At 39.3% G+C, this 18,854-nt stretch overlaps 1 protein-coding gene across 3 annotated transcripts; it reads right to left on the bottom strand.

Annotated features, from left to right (window-relative positions):
- Positions 1-961: 961 nt before the first annotated feature.
- neto2b (neuropilin (NRP) and tolloid (TLL)-like 2b) lies at positions 962-17,133 on the bottom strand. Of its 3 annotated transcripts, none has more exons than XM_034215717.1 (12): positions 17,084-17,133; positions 5,243-5,299; positions 4,907-5,059; positions 4,180-4,428; positions 3,990-4,037; positions 3,712-3,839; positions 3,381-3,482; positions 2,990-3,116; positions 2,626-2,739; positions 1,955-2,085; positions 1,769-1,861; positions 962-1,698 (listed from the first exon to the last, which is right to left on the bottom strand). In XM_034215717.1, coding segments are annotated over exons 1-12 (1,653 nt in total). In that variant the 5' UTR covers positions 17,085-17,133; the 3' UTR covers positions 962-1,248. The 3 variants fall into 3 exon arrangements, with proteins under 3 accessions (XP_034071608.1, XP_034071607.1, XP_034071609.1); XM_034215716.1 differs by lacking the exon at positions 17,084-17,133 and adding an exon at positions 6,718-7,019; XM_034215718.1 differs by lacking the exon at positions 17,084-17,133 and adding an exon at positions 6,718-7,019 and having other exon boundaries at positions 1,769-1,816.
- Positions 17,134-18,854: the final 1,721 nt, after the last annotated feature.

The raw sequence follows: 18,854 nt of genomic DNA, 5'->3' as shown, positions 1-18,854 counted from the left end.
TGTGTGAGAAAATAAAGACTAATACATACATTTTGGGAAATAAAAAAAAACTAAAAAGAAACACTTCTCTGATTTTACAATATGAATTTTCTTTTTTACATTGTCTGATTCTCCTCAACATTATTATTGCGATACAACATGTTATAATAAGAAACTCTAGTGAAACTCAGTTGAACCATTTTACAAGGTCATTGCTGGCACTCATAATCAAATATATAGCTTTCACATTCCAGGGCTCCAAGTTCCACTTACAGTATCTATTGCAACTCGATGATGTTTGGTACACAACTGTTTTTCATCAGACTTAAAGATAACATTACTGAGATTTACAGTTTTTATTCCCATTAAGCAGGTTAACAGTTTGATGTTATTGTGGTCATGTAATCATATTATAAAACATCATACTTTGACATTTCACTTTATATGGGAAGTTCCAACCAGCATACTTGTGTGACACACCTTTAGGAAGATCCCCGCCTCAACTCACACACCTGCCTCCTGTAAGCAACACAGCTGACAGACGGTTGCTGATGGTAACCAGGCACAACAGCGTGTTTACCAACCGTGACGGCATGTCGGTGGTATTGTTTTCACCTTTAGTCTGTGCGAGATTATGATCATTGCAAAACATTTGTCCAGGAGGCACTTAGCTGATTGAGTCATAAAACTTTAAAGATATAGAATTTTCAAATAAAATGAAGGGCATGGTTGAAAATGGTGTCGTCCAAGCAATGGTGCAGGAATTGGAGGGGTAGGAATTGGAGAAGGAGAAATTGCAACCTCCTAAATGTAAGTCCGAGCTTTGCCGAATATGTGATCCTATCCCAAAATGGTCTGTAGCTTAATATCTGGTGTAAAACTGACTCTATATCAGTATCTGGATGACATTTTTCCTAAAACAATGGTGCATAAATGTAGGCATTTATTCTTTAATACAGGTAATAACACATACAAAATCAAACTCTGTATACATTATTTATAACCTTAACACTGAATGAAAACATATTTTAACTAAATGTATCATATTTGCTTTACAAAATACATTGATAACAAGAACACTAAACAGCATTAACATCTTTCTTCACTTTTACACCGATGAAAAATAGCACAATAATGTCTCATGTCAGCTGTTTCGGTGTCCACGCATTGTCTCCTATTTTCTGTAAATATGAAGAACTGTTCCCAAAATGCGGCACTGGCTGAAGTTGCGCTGCAGTATTTACTGTGCAAAACTTTTTTTTTTTCTTTTCAGAAGTCCATGGACAAGGACCTTTGCTGGGCCATTTCATAGTTCCCCCTTCGGCTTCCTGCTCTGCGTACATACACATCATACCTTCCATCTTCTTCCTCCTCTTCCTCCTCTTCCATCACTCTATCCTGCCGCCCTAGCACTCTTTCCCCTATTCCTTGGTGGCCCTGCATACGGGCTGGTTTCATACTGGGCCAGCTCTTCTTCCGCATACTGCTGTTCAAGTCCCTGAAGGGGGGTAAGGCGTTTTGGAAGTCCTCTCTTAAAGCAGGAAGATCCATGGATCCCCTTCGAAGGCCATGTGCACCTTGGCTGCCTTTGATGGAGTTGACAGACACCTGAGAGCCACAGTGGTGTTCGTGAATGCATCGTGAGCCGGATGAGGATCTCCTGAGCGCCTGCAAGGACTGAAGCTCCTCTGACAGCTCTCCAAGGTCCCCTGACATCTCCTAAAAGGATGACGTTGTTACATAAAAAGAAAATGTCCAGCTAATAATGTATCAAAGTAATCAAACTGACCTTGTCTCTGAGAGTAAAGAGTTCGTAATGTGGAGGGTCAAACACCTCCTGGAAGTCGCCCCGTTGGAAAAGGTTATTTTTACGTATCAAGACCTTCGAAATATGAATGAACACATTTGATAAATCATGTATTTCCTCACCAATATGTTGTGGCATGATAATTAATAATACCCTTTGGATTATTACCTTCTTACGTGGCTGTTTGACTTGCACCAGAATTGAGATGATGAGGAGCAGGAGCACCACTCCCGTAGACACGCAGATCACTGTCCCATGAGTCTTTGTGATCGCGTGAAAAACACCCTTGCTCTTTTTCTCTAATGATAGAAATTACAAGAGTATCAAAGAAAGATAAAATATGAGTTACATTTAGAGTTACGGAGAGTATACCGGTCAATTACTTGTTGCCATTCTCATCAAGACAGTCTTTATCTTTGGTTGCCAAGAACAATTCAGAGCCTTCGCTAAAAGCCTGTTCCGCCAAACAGCCATCCGAAATCCACTCAGGAGCTTTAGAGCCACTAAACAGCCAGAAGGCTCATCAGCAGGACTTTTGCCACAAAGGCATTGAAGTTGATCTGATCATTTTTCCTCCCTCAAAACATTTGCCAATAAGACCTGCTCTGTTCTAATAGGTTGAAAAATGACGTAAAAGCCTTGCTTGGATAATTTGAGTAAATTAACAGAGTGGGGCCCACGTGAGTGTCTTTTTTCTTGAATTAGAGCACAAGATCCTCAATGTGACACAACAAAGCCAGACATGTCATCACATCACACAACACCACTCATTGTAAAACAGCACAGCATAGTGGATTTTCTTAGAAAGAATTACACATCCTTTGGGACAGCTGGAGTACCTTTGCAGTTGCCTTCATCCCAGGGAAAGACACAGTTTTGTATGCCGTTGCACACCAGAGAAGTGTTGATGCACATGTTACTGTGGCAGAAAAATGCACTGCCTAAACAGGGCGCTGAAAGACAAACACGTGATAGTGACATTAACAGCGAGGATACATTCTTCTACTTCTTGGCCAAAGGAGTTTGACAGGGCCATTTCAGACATGCTATTCATCTCTGTTCAACCCAGCCTTGTTCATTGAATATATTATCATTTAATGCAACTTTGCAACATATGTGCTTGCATTATCAGATACAGAAACTGAACAAAAGCAACATGGTAAAAACGACACAGGTTAGGAATAATCTGAAGGAGAAACTCACGGTCTGCAAACGAAGTGAAGAGCATCCTGAAGCGGCTGAGACGGCTCGTCTCGTCGGCCCACATCCTCACTACTCCAATACCGGTGTCCAGCATGATGTCATTAGCTACTGTACTACAAAACTTTGCCTGCAAGAAACCACACACCATTCTCTCTTATAGTTTTGGTTGTGTCGTCTCATTGAGGCCAAGGTCTGTACAACAGTTGCTACAAATGAATGATTGAAGAATGATGGTTAAAAGGAGAATGTAAAACAAGGAAAGAAAGATAACCCCTGCTGTGTAGCAGAAGGAGAGAAAAACTGGTAGAATAATGTGCAACTAATAAAATACATTAGAAGAAATGGCTTTCATTTGACAGGCTGGAGTTACTCATATTAAAACATAAATTACCTTCAGGTCCTCAATTGCATTACTGCCATCATAAACAGCCACAAAGTTCTTCTTACATTCATTTGAGTTTTCCATCTGGTATTCCAAAAATCGCAGGTAAATCTGGAAAAAACAATGAGGACGGATAATCTGTACCTTTTGTTCATTTTTCATGCAGTTTAGTGTATTCTAAATCTCTAGAAGACATGTTTAAAGGTATTGCTGCATTAAAGGATCAAATATCAATCCATTTGAGTCATTTTAACTGTATGTGGCCTTGTGTAGACGGTTGGATTATAAATGCATAGTTTTTCTTAACACATGTAATATAACTTGTCACTTGTCACTATACCCTATTGTTTGTCGGGGCTCGTATAGTCCAGATGCAGTCCACTGCCTGGTCGGCCTTCACTTTATATTCCTCATCCACCTGACTGGATCGAATCAGGCCGTCAGCCCCTGACAGCTCAAACTGACAGTCTGACCCACGGACAAGAAGCAGACCAATGGAAAACAAGGAGTTTAGGGGATTAGAGGTGATAGTGAAAGCAGACTTCCATGAATTTGCATCACATATAACTTTAGAGATGCACTACTAAAGTTAGCCGGAGATCTGTGGGGTTGTGCTACCTGGGATTGGGTTTAAGAGTCCTCCCACATGCAGATGAAATTCAGGATCTTTGGAAGGAAATCATAAAGACACATTTGATTAGCAGTGGAGTAGATTAAATGAGTCCTAATGCACATTAAGTACCAGGATGGTGCGGTGAGATCATTGCCACACAGGGGTCAATAAACCGCCCCACTGGGTTGTAATCACCTGCTGTGAAGGTGTACTCGACCCGGAAGCCAGACCCCTCCAGCTCTTCATCACTGAAGAAACGGATCCACATAAAGCGTCCGCTCGAAAGCACACGCCCGGGACTGGCTGAGCCACAGAAGCGGTTGATGATCGGCGAGAAGCTGAAGGGACCATCCCTCACCTCGATGTGGTCGAAACGACACTCAAATGACGCTTCGAGGTAGAAGGTCGGATCAAACAGTAGCTCTATCCTCTGGCGGGGCAGGGCTGGAAGCAGAGCACTGTGTTACATCGACTGAACAGAGGTCATTCAGGGATATAATGCTCCCAGAGAATGGACACACAGTTTACCAAAGAATTACTGTAGGATCGTTCTGTAGTGTGGGCTCCGGGAACAATTATAGGGAAAGTGATGCACAAAAGGACATAACAGTTTGATGCATTCTTTGGTGTGCAATATAATGAGGATTGCATTGTGAAAAAGCTAATGCCTGCATGCTTGTTTGTTCTTGAAAAACAAAGGTAAAACCTTAGCATTGGTGAGTAATTGCTAGTATTCAAGCACATGTTTTCAAAACAGAGCATTGTTGAAAATCCCAAAACACTTGTGATAAATGATGAGTAAAGTTGTCAATGTCAGAGGAGGCGAATATTACAAATACCAGGATTATTTTAATTTCCAACTAAGTAATCTGACCTTGTAAAGCAGGGAAATCATTTTGCTCAAGTATAAATTGTCGCTTACCTTCAAGCACGTACAGACACTCCTTATTGGCTGGGTATGTTTTGGGGTAGTTTGGGGAGTTGAAGGTACCACCTTCTGTGGTTCGTAGCCAGTTTCCACAGTGATGAGAACGCAGCGGCCTTTGAGACGGTCTAACCCCTTTTGATCCTGCATCTGTATGAATGCAGCATTACAGACAAAATATTCTGCTATTTTATCAAGGTATTTGTGCAGTTACTGATACAAAATAAAGATGATTGACACAAGGGAGGCAAGGGTATATTACATTTTGAAAAATAAATCAGTGATCTTTAATTAAATTACAATATGTGTCTTGATTTTATGTATCAATCTAACCTTTATTCTGTTGTGCCAGAGCAAATCCTTCATCAATGAGCAGGAAAAATATCCACACTGTAAAAACAAAAAGGTGACAGTATGAGTAAGGGTACACTCAACGAACAACGGAAATAAAAGGAGCTTAGCAGGATTTGTGTGTCAGTGGTTGTCGTCTCAGCTCAGGGCATTCCCTGAATTTCTATACTAGGTCACGCGTGGGGAGTTCAAAAGTTAGACAGGAAGAGAATAAGTACATCCACCATCTGCTTGCTTCAATCATCAATCTATTTTTAAGTCCTTTCCTTTTTTCTCTCTAAGGTTTACACGTAACACAGTGGACTTCAGTAGCAGTTGTGAAAATCTGCTGTTTCCTAAAATACTGTGATAAAAAAATAAAAAGGTTTATGTGTCATGAAGTCATAGCTTGTGTCCATTACATAACATATGACCTAAATATCTACCCCGAGGGAACAAGACCACCAAAATCTTGCTTGGAGATTTCACCAAAGTTGACACAAACGTCCACTGACAAACAACAAGGGAAAAGCATCAGTTTGCCTGCAGACACAATATATTCCTATGTGTGGCTGTGAGGGTTGGTGATCTAAGAGGGAGCCAGTTTCAGACAATGAGACATTTTCAAAAGCAATACTAATATCTATTAAAAAAAATATAATAAGAATATGAAACCAGACAATAAGTAACAAACCTCAAGAAAACCTCAAATATGAAACTAGATTAAATTACTGCAACAACGTATTCTTCTTTTGACTGACATGACACTTCCCTAAATGTAAGTTTTTGATGTTATTTAAATGAATAATTTCCCATGAAATTCCAGTGTGACTATTCTCTGTGTGTGTGTGTGTGTGTGTGTGTGTGTGTGTGTGTGTGTGTGTGTGTGTGTGTGTGTGTGTGTGTGTGAGTGAGGGAGGAACACGGGCCTCCCAAATCCTCCTGACAAGATGTCACTTCAGCACTTTAGCTACGCAAGAGACAATTTAAACAAAAACATATTAGTTCGATTTTAAGGTCTTCAGGATGTTACAATCTTCATTCCGATATAATTTAGTTTGCCTAAAAAATGGGGATTGCACCTGAAAAAACACAAGCCTATGAACACGATTCTGCCAACAAAACTCTAAAAGATTATCAAAGATTAGAAACTCTGGCCCTGCTTGCATCTCTCTCACTCTTCTTCTCTATCTCTCAGAGTCTCTCTCCGAAAGACGAGCGAGAGAATGAGAGGAGAGACTAGAGAAAGAGCGAGAGAGAGAGAGGGCGAGAGAGCATGAGAGAGAGAGACTAGAGAGATACTCTCTATCTATCTCTCCGATGCTCTCTCTCTCTCTCTCTCTCTCTCTCTCTCTCTCTCTTCTCTCCTCTCTCTCTCTCTCTCTCTCTCTCTCTCTCTCTCTCTCTCTCTCTCTCTCTCTCTCAGAAACATAAATCATTAAACGCCCTAAATCATGACATTATGAATTATCACTCACCTGCATGCATCCTTTCAACTGAAGTCCGTTTTCTTGCGGATTGGTTTAAACAAAAAATAAATGTATATCCCTCACATCAATCCGTCATGTCAGGGATTAGCGCATGTTTATCACTGATCTCCAGAATCCAACTTTCACCGTTTCATCCTTATCCCAGTGGTCAGGATAAAATAAGCTTCAGGGGGAAAAAACAGCTGATGAACTTCTGACTCGTCAACATCATTCCTTATAAAATAAAACAAAGCGCAAGGACGCAGTTCCTGCAGCGGTGAAGTCTGTGACTCGTCCTCTCAAACACTCGGTGGATCTGTCTGACTGCAACTGCACGCGGGTTTAAGATTGGGCTCAGTTGGCGCGAGAAGGGGGACGAGCAGAGTGCGCATGTGCATTAACATACATGAATAATAAGTAATATGATAATCCCCTCACAGCATGTTGGACATAATCTTTATCTACATTAAGAATTCAATTTAAATAATACAATTTAATTAGCTGATTCAGGGCTAGATTCCAGAAGGTGCACACACACACACACACACACACACACACACACACACACACGCACGCACGCACGCACGCACGCACACACACACACACACACACACACACACACACACACACACACACACACCACACACACACACACACACACACACACACACACACACACACACACACACACACACACACACACACACGCCAGGAAAAGGTGCCAAAAAGCTCGCCGGGCAAAAATCTGTGAAACGTTGCATTCCTTAGCATTTCTATGCAGAGCAGGAAACAAGGCACATTCCCTGTTGTCTATACTCGAAGGACACATGCCGCCTAAAGCCTAAAAAAGCTGGCAGAAGCTGCAGAAAGAAATAAGGAGGTGGTGGGATGGAAATGTTCCTTTGATCTGTTGCCTTATAACAGCACAGCCTGTCACCAGGTCCTCTGGCAGCTGATGGTAACTGCTTTAAATCAGCGTCTCTGCTCACAGATGTAGACAATGTCAGGGTGTTCCTGGCAGCTAAAGACACTCTCACTTGACAAAATGTCTAGGTGCTAATGAGGGATATATTGTGATATATTGTACTTCTCTCCTTGACTTAACACACAGAAGGATGATGATGCCTAAATATTGTGTAACAGTAGCACAAGATTGAATGTGAAGGGTTGAGCTAATTTCAAATATGATGTTACATTTGTTTAGTTTGTCATAAACTGATGACTTAAATCTATTTCTGAACAGTAACTCTTGACTATACTCATCCAATAAATAGGTTTTAATTATAATACTTCCCTCTTGAATGTGAAGTGAAAGTATACATTGAAGTTAACTAATGTAAACTACCTTAGTATTTACACTAGATAGTAAACTAGAATGCTTTTCAGCCATAAACCTTGAACAATTAAATTCAATGATTCTCTCTTCTAAACCATCAACGTGTATGTTAGACCCAATTCCAACTAAGCTGTTGAAGGAAGTTTTTCCATTAATTAGCACTTATTTATTAAATATTATGAATATGTCTTTATTGTCAGGCTATGTTCCACAATCATTCAAAGTAGCAGTGATAAAACCGCTTCTTAAAAAGCACAACCTCGATCCAGAGGTTTTAGCCAATTATAGACCTATTTCCAATCTTCCGTTCCTCTCAAAAATTCTTGAGAAAGCGGTCGCAAAACAGCTGTGTGATTACTTAAAAAACAATGATTTATTTGAAGATTTTCAGTCTGGCTTTAGAACACATCATAGCACAGAGACAGCTCTGGTTAAAGTCACAAATGACATTCTAATAGCCTCTGACAAGGGACGTGTCTCTATTCTTGTTTTGCTCGATCTCAGTGCTGCATTTGATACTATCGACCATGATATCTTATTGCAAAGACTAGAGCACTTAGTTGGCATACAGGGAACTGCTTTAGGCTGGTTTAGGTCCTATCTATCTGAACGCTCTCAGTTTGTACGTGTCAACGATGAATCTTCCACGCAAACCAAAGTTAGCCATGGAGTGCCACAGGGCTCAGTGCTCGGACCTATTTTGTTCACATTATATATGCTTCCGTTAGGCAATATTATAAGGAATCATTCTGTACATTTTCATTGTTATGCGGATGATACTCAACTATATTTATCAATCAAGCCTGATGAAATTAATCATCTAAATAAAATTCAAGACTGCCTTAAGGACTTAAAAACGTGGATGACCTTAAACTTTTTGATGTTAAACACGACCAAAACTGAAGTTATTGTACTTGGCCCGAAGAATCTACGAAACAAATTATCTAAGGATATATTAACCATGGATGGCATTAATTTGGCCTCCAGTGAGACTGTAAGGAATCTTGGTGTTATATTTGATCAGGATTTATCCTTTAACGCCCACATAAAATCAATTTCAAGGACCGCCTACTTCCATCTACGTAACATTGCAAAAATCAGGCATATCTTGCCTCAAAACGATGCAGAGAAACTAGTCCATGCATTTGTTACTTCAAGGCTGGATTATTGTAACTCTTTATTATCAGGGTGTATCAAGAAGTCAGTCAAGTCGCTTCAGCTGATTCAAAATGCTGCAGCTCGTGTACTATCCAGAGTTAGGAAAAGGGACCACATTACTCCTGTTCTGGCTGCCTTACACTGGCTCCCTATAGAACACAGGATAGAATTTAAAATTCTTCTTCTCGCCTACAAAGCCCTTAATGGGCAGGCGCCATCTTACCTTAAAGAACTCATTATACCCTACTGTCCTATTAGGGCATTGCGTTCCAAGAATGCAGGGTTGTTGGTTGTTCCTAGAGTCTCTAAAAGTACAATGGGAGCTAGAGCCGTCTGTCCGTCCTGGGAGAGGGATCCCTCCTCTGTTGCTCTCCCTGAGGTTTCTCCCATTTTTCCCTTTAAACTGTGGGTTTTCTTCGGAAGTTTTTCCTTGTACGATGTGAGGGTCTAATGACAGAGGGTGTCGTATTGTCATACTGATATTTTGTACAAACTGTAAAGTCCACTGAGACAAATGTAACATTTGTGATATTGGGCTATATAAATAAACATTGATTGATTGATTGATTGATTGATTGATAAAGATACATTTCACCACTGCTTACCAATTCTCCCACAGGCAGTAGATGTGATGAGATTAACTTTCAATGTGCTTAATTTATGTTGGGAAAGTCTCACCTATTATTTGTGTTATTCTTTCTAATTATAATGATCTTGTTTCCATTCCTGCTCCTTCAAATTCCTGTATCTTACATAATACTTGCAAATAATATATAATTCAGACAACAAAACAATAGCCACCAAACATCAGAAAAAGAAAGTACAAAGTAACACATCCTATCAGAAAGCCCATGAGCCACACTTTCAGATTCTCCAAGGGCATTATTATTCAGTAAGGTGGGGACAATTTTTCTTCTGCTGTAACAACCTTGAGGTGAATTAATTCGGCAGGGGATGAACGCGCTCACCCACAGAATATATGCATGATCATAAAGTTGCATCATCTAGGCCCGGCACTTACTGTAAAGACGACCCAACTCCCTTGTGATTGATTATGAAGAGAAAGTGTTTCCTGAGAAGCATGAATCATTTATTTTCTCGAGTTTGTTGGGTTTGAAAGGGCTGCTGCGTTACCGCCTCATCCTGAGCTGCAGCGAGTTGTCGACAATCCTCTAAGAATGTCTCTATTTGCCACTCTGTCTGTCTCTCTGTTTGTCACCCTTAAACACACACACACACAACTTGATTGATGAATGTTAAACACCTGAACTTTTGAAAGAACATCCAAAACATTCATCTGGTTGTAACTTACATATATCAATATTCCAATTACTTGTATATAGACTATTCTGCACAATTTCTATTATATTCTATTTTATTTTATTTACTTGCACTATTATCTTAGGCCTGTGACCTACACTGTAGCTATGTACATATGACAATAAAAGCCTTGAATCTTGAAAACTGATACACCTTTGTTTACTGCAAATCAAAGCTGCTAAAATCTGCATATGTTGCCAAGGCAACCCTGCTGGAGCCTTGCCTGCTTCTTCTGATGCAATCAGGGAGCTAGAAACAGAGGTTTTAGGGGGTTTGACAGAGAGGATCAAAGTGGAACAAATACAAAATCTGTCTATCTGCACTGCTGCAGCGACTGGAGGAAAAGCTTTTTATGAAAGTGACCAAAGTGATTATGTTTTTTTTGTTTGAATCCACCCTGAGTAGCTGTATTGTTGGGAAAGATTTTGTGTTACTGAGGTGTCCTTGAGGTCTTTCATTTGCTTCCACTATGCACATCACTGCAGCCATCTGTGCTCATGTGTGGACTATCTTTAAGAAGTATTCAACAGGCTGATGAAAAAGAGTATGATATAAATGCAATGTTCCCAATGTAAACCACTTGGCCTAATTCTACATGAACTGAATAAAAAAGAAGGTAGCACTATTGTTGCTTTTACATCTTGTGCACAAATGTAACTGAGGCTTTGTAAGAATCAACCAAGATATCTTTTGGCAAAGGATTCCATTTCATCTTGATCAAAAGCTCCGGAACAGCTAAAAATCTAGTATTGCTACTTATTCCTTTTGACACATGAGACATTGCAAGCATAAATGAAACCATGATTCTAGCTTATCCGTGTAGCAATAGTACAAATGTATGATGACAGGCATGATTGCACCAACAAAAGCTTATAACCAAGAACAACTGCACAGTCTCAATGCCAATCCCCAATCACTTAATCCGCAAACGCACTAGCATTCCTCCAACAGCTGTAGACTTGTCTCATGAATAACGTGTGAGGAAATAAGTCAACAGTAATGTGAATATAATCACACGTATTTTTATAATGTCACAACCTTTTTGGCAACCACCAAAAGAGAAGCAGGGACAGTAAAGTGTAACTAAAGGAGAATAATAAATCCCAAACTGTTCAGGATTGCAATTAGCATTTGTATTGGAGTTTTAACCAGGCAGGTGATTGCTTGTATTAGCATGTGCTTAAGGATGAATTAAAATCTTTAATTTGGCGAAGTCTACGGTTGAGTGAGCCAGGTGACTCTGCTGGGTAAAATTAACTTTCACTCCCTCCACTCTCTCTTTGTTTTGTGTCATAACATAAGCATGTGTGTGGCTCTAGTAATGAAAATAACTGAAATGTCTAAAAAAAACAGCCAAAGAACTTTCAAGAAAAAGGGTCTTGCTGGTCAGGAATTAAACCAGCAGGGAATTTTGTGCAGTTCAACAGAAACATGCAACACAGGGTTGAGAGGTCCCGGGGCTCTTAAACTATTTGAGCACATTGCTTCAATCAGAGTTTGTTGATCTGCCCGTTGCAGTAAAACACACCAGATAGACACATTTAGATGGAAAGCACTTTTATCATCTTCCGAGAAAAAGTAATTAAGTTACCACAGGCCTGTGATTGGAGGGAAATCCCTGCGGTTTGGCCTATTACTGTTGATGAGGAAGCACAGTAGCCAACAAGTCCACACTTTAATATGGTGGAACAGATTACTGTGTCCCAGTGGCTTCTCAAATATCATCACACTGATTTGTGTGTTTTGGTTTTTAATGCAACAGATTCGTATTGCATTTGATGATACAACTGTACCTTATCATTCTGGGTATGTGTGGACATACAGTACTGTGTGTCTTATTCTCTGTGTCTTATTCTCCACACCCATCGGCAGATAATCCACACTAGTCGCGTCGCATGAAAAAAAAATTCTCAACGAATCACCTTCATGCACAGCCCAACGTTTTAAATCCTACACTTGGCTGAGGAGACAAAAACGGGATATATAGTAAAACAATAAAAGCCATTACTTTGCATGATTTACTTTACTCCTCCTCAGTTTCAAACAGAAACATTATCTACACATATTTTGATTTAATCATCCGCATAGATCATTATTTACATAATAGTGAGCTTTGACCTTTGAGCCAGACGGTCCCAGGAGCCTCGGTGACTGAGAGTTAACACAAACATCCTTTTCCTGGTCAGATTAAGACGTATGCGATATCATAGAGCTGATGAGAAATTCAATTTTTATCCCTGGCCCATCCCATGACAACGGATTAGATGGAAAAACGGAAGTATTTTTTTAAACTTTTTTTATTATATTTTTTATTATATCATAACTTAGTACTTTTTTTTAACATATGTAACATTAAGCTATCTTTCCTGCTGTAACGATGCAAATGTGGATGCACCTGGGTGAAACCTTGTTTACCTTCTGTCTCAGCAGACTCAAGTATCAAATACTTTCTAATTATCAGGTCATAGGGGATGATCTTTACCAAGCCAACAGCTGGCAGTGCAGTCAAGCGAGTGAAGATCTCCTCCCTGCTTAATGAGTGAATGAAAGCTCAATGAGACAATGCACAGATCAAGAAAAAGAAGTAGACTATGATTAATTATGTGTGTACATAGAAACCAGTGTAAAATAATTATGCATTCGTTTTTGAGATTTTTAAGTGTGATTAAGTGTTTTCAGTTGCCCAAAATATAGCTATAAGTTTATCTTTTAATGGTCACATTTTCTGTTCTGTATGCTTCGTTGTCATTGTCTTTATTAACATTATTTATTATTAAAACCTTTTTTTAAACATGAAGGGCCATCTAAGGCCGGCTCTTTTAAAAACAACCTGATTACAGTAAAATACATTACAGTAAAACAATGGAAACACACAAAGGTCATTCAAATACAACGGGTAAAGGATATTAAATTAAGGGACAATAACTCCTACATAACAGAGGCATCAACAACGCGTTTAAATTGAATCAAAGGTTATCTAATTAACCAAGCTTTTGCAAATTGTTCGACCTGTGTGGAGCACAGTATTTAAATGTCAATATCCCAATATAGACAAGATAGTCTTGGAATCTAGTGCAGTATGAGTTTGCTCTATAGTTTGAAATACATAGTCAGCCAAGAATTACTTCAAAAAATAAAATAAATGCAGTGCTGCTGTTCACTTCTGTTACGACCCCCTCCACCCCACTAGAGGTCTCTGTCTTTGTGTTCTGCTTGCTGGCTCTTGTTTGTGTTTCAGGTGATCAACCTGATGAGCCACACCTGGGCCGTCTATATAAAAGGCCAACACCAACCCATACTGCCCTCTCACTCTGTTGGACACGGCCGCGTCTTTGTTTCTGCACATTTTCACACACCCATACAACCATTACTGATAACTGACTTCCACATTTATTAGGTTTCTTTGAAGACCTTTGGTTTTTGTGGTATTGTAAATAAATTTGCTTTTTGTTACACTTAACTTGTCTAGTCTCCCATCTTTGTTGCAGCCTATGAGCCAAGCTGTAACACTTCTCACAGCCAACAACTTTCTCAGAAAATGAACAATGATGCATTCCAAAACCGTCCCCAGTTATACATTAAGTAAATGTAGGAATGTGTATATCAATTGTTATCAAGTTGAACAATTATGCGTTTATATAAGGACAGTAGTAGTTTTATCTGACTATTTATCTGTAAGACATTTTAAAGTCTGCTGTAGAGCACAGAAATATATGAAGTGATTTTATTTGTGTTTCAGTTCACACAAAAAACAAAATAGTAAAAAACAACAACAAATGATACGCTCTTCACATCAACCATGTAAATCAACCAACAAGTCCTCCAACTCAGAATTGTGTTTGAACATGGTTTTATACTGTGAATAATAGTTGGCACAAAAGACCCTTACATGTAATAATGACTGAGTTAAAAAACACAGTCTAGGCAAGACAAAGTTAATTTTCTGTGTGTATCCTGTGTGTTGCTGTACAAGGAAGGAATAAAAGGTTTTACTTGAATTTACACCAAAGTATGCATCTAAGCATATGGTGCCAGAAACATGTGCACACATGCACTCATATGATCCTGGCTATCATAATGAGATGATATCATGTCCGTCCCACTCCCAACAGATATCGTCATGCCCATCATGACAAATGAAATATCCTCACTTAATTTAAAGATTCTGCTTTTCCTAATCCTTGCTCTCTTCCGGAAGTGGCTCAGTCAGTAGGGGCTTGGACTGTGAGCCGTAGGGTCGCTGGTTCAAGTCCCCGACCAGACCTAAATATGGAGTGTGGACTGCTACTTGGAGAGGTCCCAGTTCACCTCCTGGTTCCTGCCGTGGTGCCCTTGAGCAAGGCACCGGACAACCCCTCCCCCCCCCCACTTCCATTGCTCCCCGGGGGCTGTGCAATAGCTGTCCACTGCTCCTAGTACTAGACTCTTGGGTGTGTGCTCTGCTTGTGTGACCATTAAAGAGGGGTTCATCCCTCCAATTATATCTATCTATCTATCTTATGCCGCATGGCCAATCACAAGAAGCCTTTCTGGGACAGATGGCAATGGTAATGATGACCTTTACTCAAAGCAGGGTTAAGTTTAAGAAGACAACTAAGAGATTAGTCTGATTCTCACCAATTAGGACCCTCAGACTTGAAATAATGTAAAGAGGAAGCTGTGGAAATCTAGAGGAGATATAGATTAGATTAAGTGAAAACAAATATCCATTCAATTTTCCTGATCAAGTTGTATGACCAACTGCCATAAACATAACCAATGTCAAACAAGAACTGATGCTCTTGTGTCAGTAAGTTTAGCAGACATTTTGGCCATGTTTGACCCATAAATTCAGCAGTGCTTGAACAAGCTTTACTCCATCAGCAGGCAAGCTTCTTAGGATTGATCTGAGGATGTGGCATCCAGCCTAGAGGAGGATGAGTTAAATGCCTCTTTAGATTCTGCAAATACTTTTTAATGTTTCAAATCAGTTTTCATAATATTTGTATTTATGTTATGATGGTAATGCATCAATAATGATGATGATGAGTTATACTTTTTTTCATTTAGTTTTTAGTAATAAACACATGACCTTGGACGTTAAAAAAAGATGGCTATGGCAAGAAATGTGGCTGAAATGTGTCCCTGAAAACCAATCCATTCTGCACATTCTGCATTTGATTTGATGTTTTCCAGTAGTGTAAATAAATGTGTTACAGGAATGACAAAATACAGGCCAGTAGTACATTTAATCTACAAAATAGTTGACTGCTGTGAATAACAATTACATAGTGGGAGATTTTGAGGATTTTTCTTCATTTGAAACCAACCCTATGATTACTTGTTTTTCCTAAAATGCGCTGAACTTTAGAGCTTTAGGGAAATGACAGCATGTGTGCATCTGGCTGTTAACATGGTCTTTGCCTTGAGTTTTTTTCCCCCTTTTTTAATTTAGTGAAATATACAAAGCTGGTCTTTGCAATCAAGGCCTAAGCACTTGGGAAGGAGCTTTAGAGACATGATTAAAAGGCCTGACTGGGAGAAGGCAGCTTTAAAACAAAGTGACAGAAAGTGAGAGTCTGATACAAGGTTGTGGAATACAACACAGATTGAATGAGGTTGATCAAAGGAGAGGGAGGGGAAAAGAAGGAAAAGTTAGATAAAAATGTGTCACGCGACGTGACTAGACTAGTGTGGATTATCTGCCTTCCGATGGGTGTGGAGAGTAAGACACAGGGGGCTAGAGAACATCCTGCCTCAGTACTGTATGTCCACACATACCCAGAATGATAACAAATAAAAAAGTGATCAAACAATTATTACTATACAAATATTATTTAAAAATTATAATATATTTAGTTATGATATATAATGTATTTTGTTAAGGAAGTGTTGCTTTATGATACTCGTGTGACAATACAGTAACAATATTTTAGGGAGAAACCCAAAAGATTTTAGGCAGAATACTGCAAACAATCATGAGTAACAGCAACTGTGGATAAAAGAAGACACTCAGATCAGCGTGAGAGATGTGAATTTAGATAAATGCAACACAGTTTGAATTGCACAGTACAGTACTGCAATCCAGATTAATTCAGGGAGGAGAAAAGAAGGAAAAGTGAGAAATGTGTCACGCGACTAGACTAGTGTGGATTATCTGCCGATGGGTGTGGAGAGTAAGGGTGCATTCACACCTAATAGTCCGTTTTCAGGTGCGCACCAGACGACAGTTTGTTACATTGTTTCATTTTTCGGAATGTTCGGTTTGCGTTCACGGGCAAAACTCAAACGGACTATAAACTTTAAACACAAGTCATGTGCACGGAAATGCTGTTCAACCATTGGTCAGACATTAAGGGGGTAAAAACGCAAATCCCGGCAATTTCTACCGAAGCCTCCGCCATGGAGCATCGACACTTTCGGCAGGTTATTCTCATGCTGCTGTTAATCTGGAGATCAACAGACACTAGCGGCCCACGCATATGATTATATAATCAGACAACGTCCGTTAAAAAACATTATAACATAATGAGAGACATTCTGCAGTAAGGAGGAGGTTTCACAGACGACAGGTGTTCTTACTTTTATGTAGCTGACGGTGTAGAGGAAACTTCTGTGTAGCTATGCAGTGGGAGTCACCGACTCAGGAAGGAGACACGAGAAGAGCAGTAGCTTTGATGTCAAACACATGATGGTTTATTTGGAGTTAACGGCCGGAGGATTCACATCACAAGTCCAAGAGTCAGAGGTTCTGACTTCACGGTAGAGTTGCCACGTCCATTCTGGAGAGCCTCTCTCTTGCCAGCCCATCTAACTGGTTTCGCAGAGAGTAAACAACATATTTGAGAAGATAGCCTAAACAGTGTGGGAACACTGAGCTACTTGCCTCGGACACCTATGACCTCGAAGATTTCACCTTGGAGTCCACAAATACAGAGAAGGAAGTGTCCCAGTGTACCCACAACACAGACCATCTGTATCCCAGTATTGACCGGTCACAGAATGGGAACAATAACATTATTGGCTAAGCAGCCTGTGTCCTTAAAGAAGGTAAACAGAGATCAAGGTTTGTCCTGTATGTCACATCTTGGCGTCTATGACAATTATTTCCATAACAGTCCTCTCTTTTTATCATTTATGATAACCTAAAAACATTAGTCTAATAATAATTTGGTCAATAATTAACTCAATAGGCGTCTCCAGATTCGAGTGTGGTCTCACCTTACATTAATTACATCACAAAGTAGAATAAGATTGAAACATTCAATCACAATGATTGATACAGCCAATCATAATAGGAAAAATCATCTCTCATCAGTGTTTGATCATCTTTTGTCAAAAGCATAATAATGAACACACATAAAACACAGGTGCACAATAGCTAAATATTTGTTTTTAAACTAATATCTTTTATCATTTACCATTAGTTAATTTCATTCATCAAACTATAAAATCAAAACCAGCTTGCCGCTTTAAAGATTTACTTCAAGGCAATCACTAGTCAAAAGCATAATAAAACTCAGGATCGTAAGAGATCCAGCTAACAATTCACGGTTAGAGTATAGAATTCACAATGGTGATTTGATCAATCTGTAATCTGCAAAAGTGCAGTGTCCTCAATTTTAGGATTACTTTTACGTTTACTTAAATACGCTTTAGTCAAGAGTAAGGCACTTAGTGAAATCAATACATTCATTTTAGTCAAGTACATTGTTCAAAATCTGAAAAGGAAAAGTTAGGCACATATTCAAAGACTTTTGTAAAAACCTGGAAAGGAAGGATTAAACATTTTTAAACCTTGAATTATTACATTTGTAAATGCTACCACTGATCTGTACCAAATTAAGTCTATCAATTATTCCTATTAGCCATACTTACCTGAGCATCTACTTATGGTACTTGGAAAGGATTCTTCTGTGTTTATCTAATGTTGAATGTATAATATCAATTTCTTTAAATTATACTTCTCTAATTTGAGGATCAAATATGCTACATAATTGTTATATGAAATATTATAAATATTTGTTTTGGGCCAAAACTGAAATTAATCCAGTACTTGAAACATCATTGTAGGTCTTTCTATGCATGGATAATACATTAAAGAGTAGTGTTGTTAAGCCTGATTGCTGGATTCAAATCCACTAGAGTGCATGTACCTATCCAGAGGGGAGCCAGAACTTGATAGAGCTTGTCGCCGCACAACCAAACGTAATCTTGTGGCGAGCTAAACCCCACATCACTGTGCCAGGCCAGTTGGAGGGAAATATGGTTAACATCAGGGAATACTACGTTAGAAAGGATTCTTCCAGGGACACTGAATATGCAATACGAGATATTGTAAACACTGTAACTG

This window comes from Gymnodraco acuticeps, unplaced genomic scaffold (assembly GCF_902827175.1).
Source record: "Gymnodraco acuticeps unplaced genomic scaffold, fGymAcu1.1, whole genome shotgun sequence".
Lineage (NCBI taxonomy): Eukaryota > Metazoa > Chordata > Actinopteri > Perciformes > Bathydraconidae > Gymnodraco > Gymnodraco acuticeps.
Note: the sequence above shows the minus strand (reverse complement) of the source record. Positions and strands in the feature narration are given on the sequence as shown.

Coding starts and splice junctions, on each gene's coding strand:
- neto2b (XM_034215716.1), bottom strand. Junction 2,740..2,989: donor CTTCACTTCGTTTGCAGACC/GTGAGTTTCTCC, acceptor TTTGTCTTTCAG/CGCCCTGTTTAGGCAGTGCA. Junction 2,086..2,625: donor GGATGAAGGCAACTGCAAAG/GTACTCCAGCTG, acceptor TTCTATCATTAG/AGAAAAAGAGCAAGGGTGTT.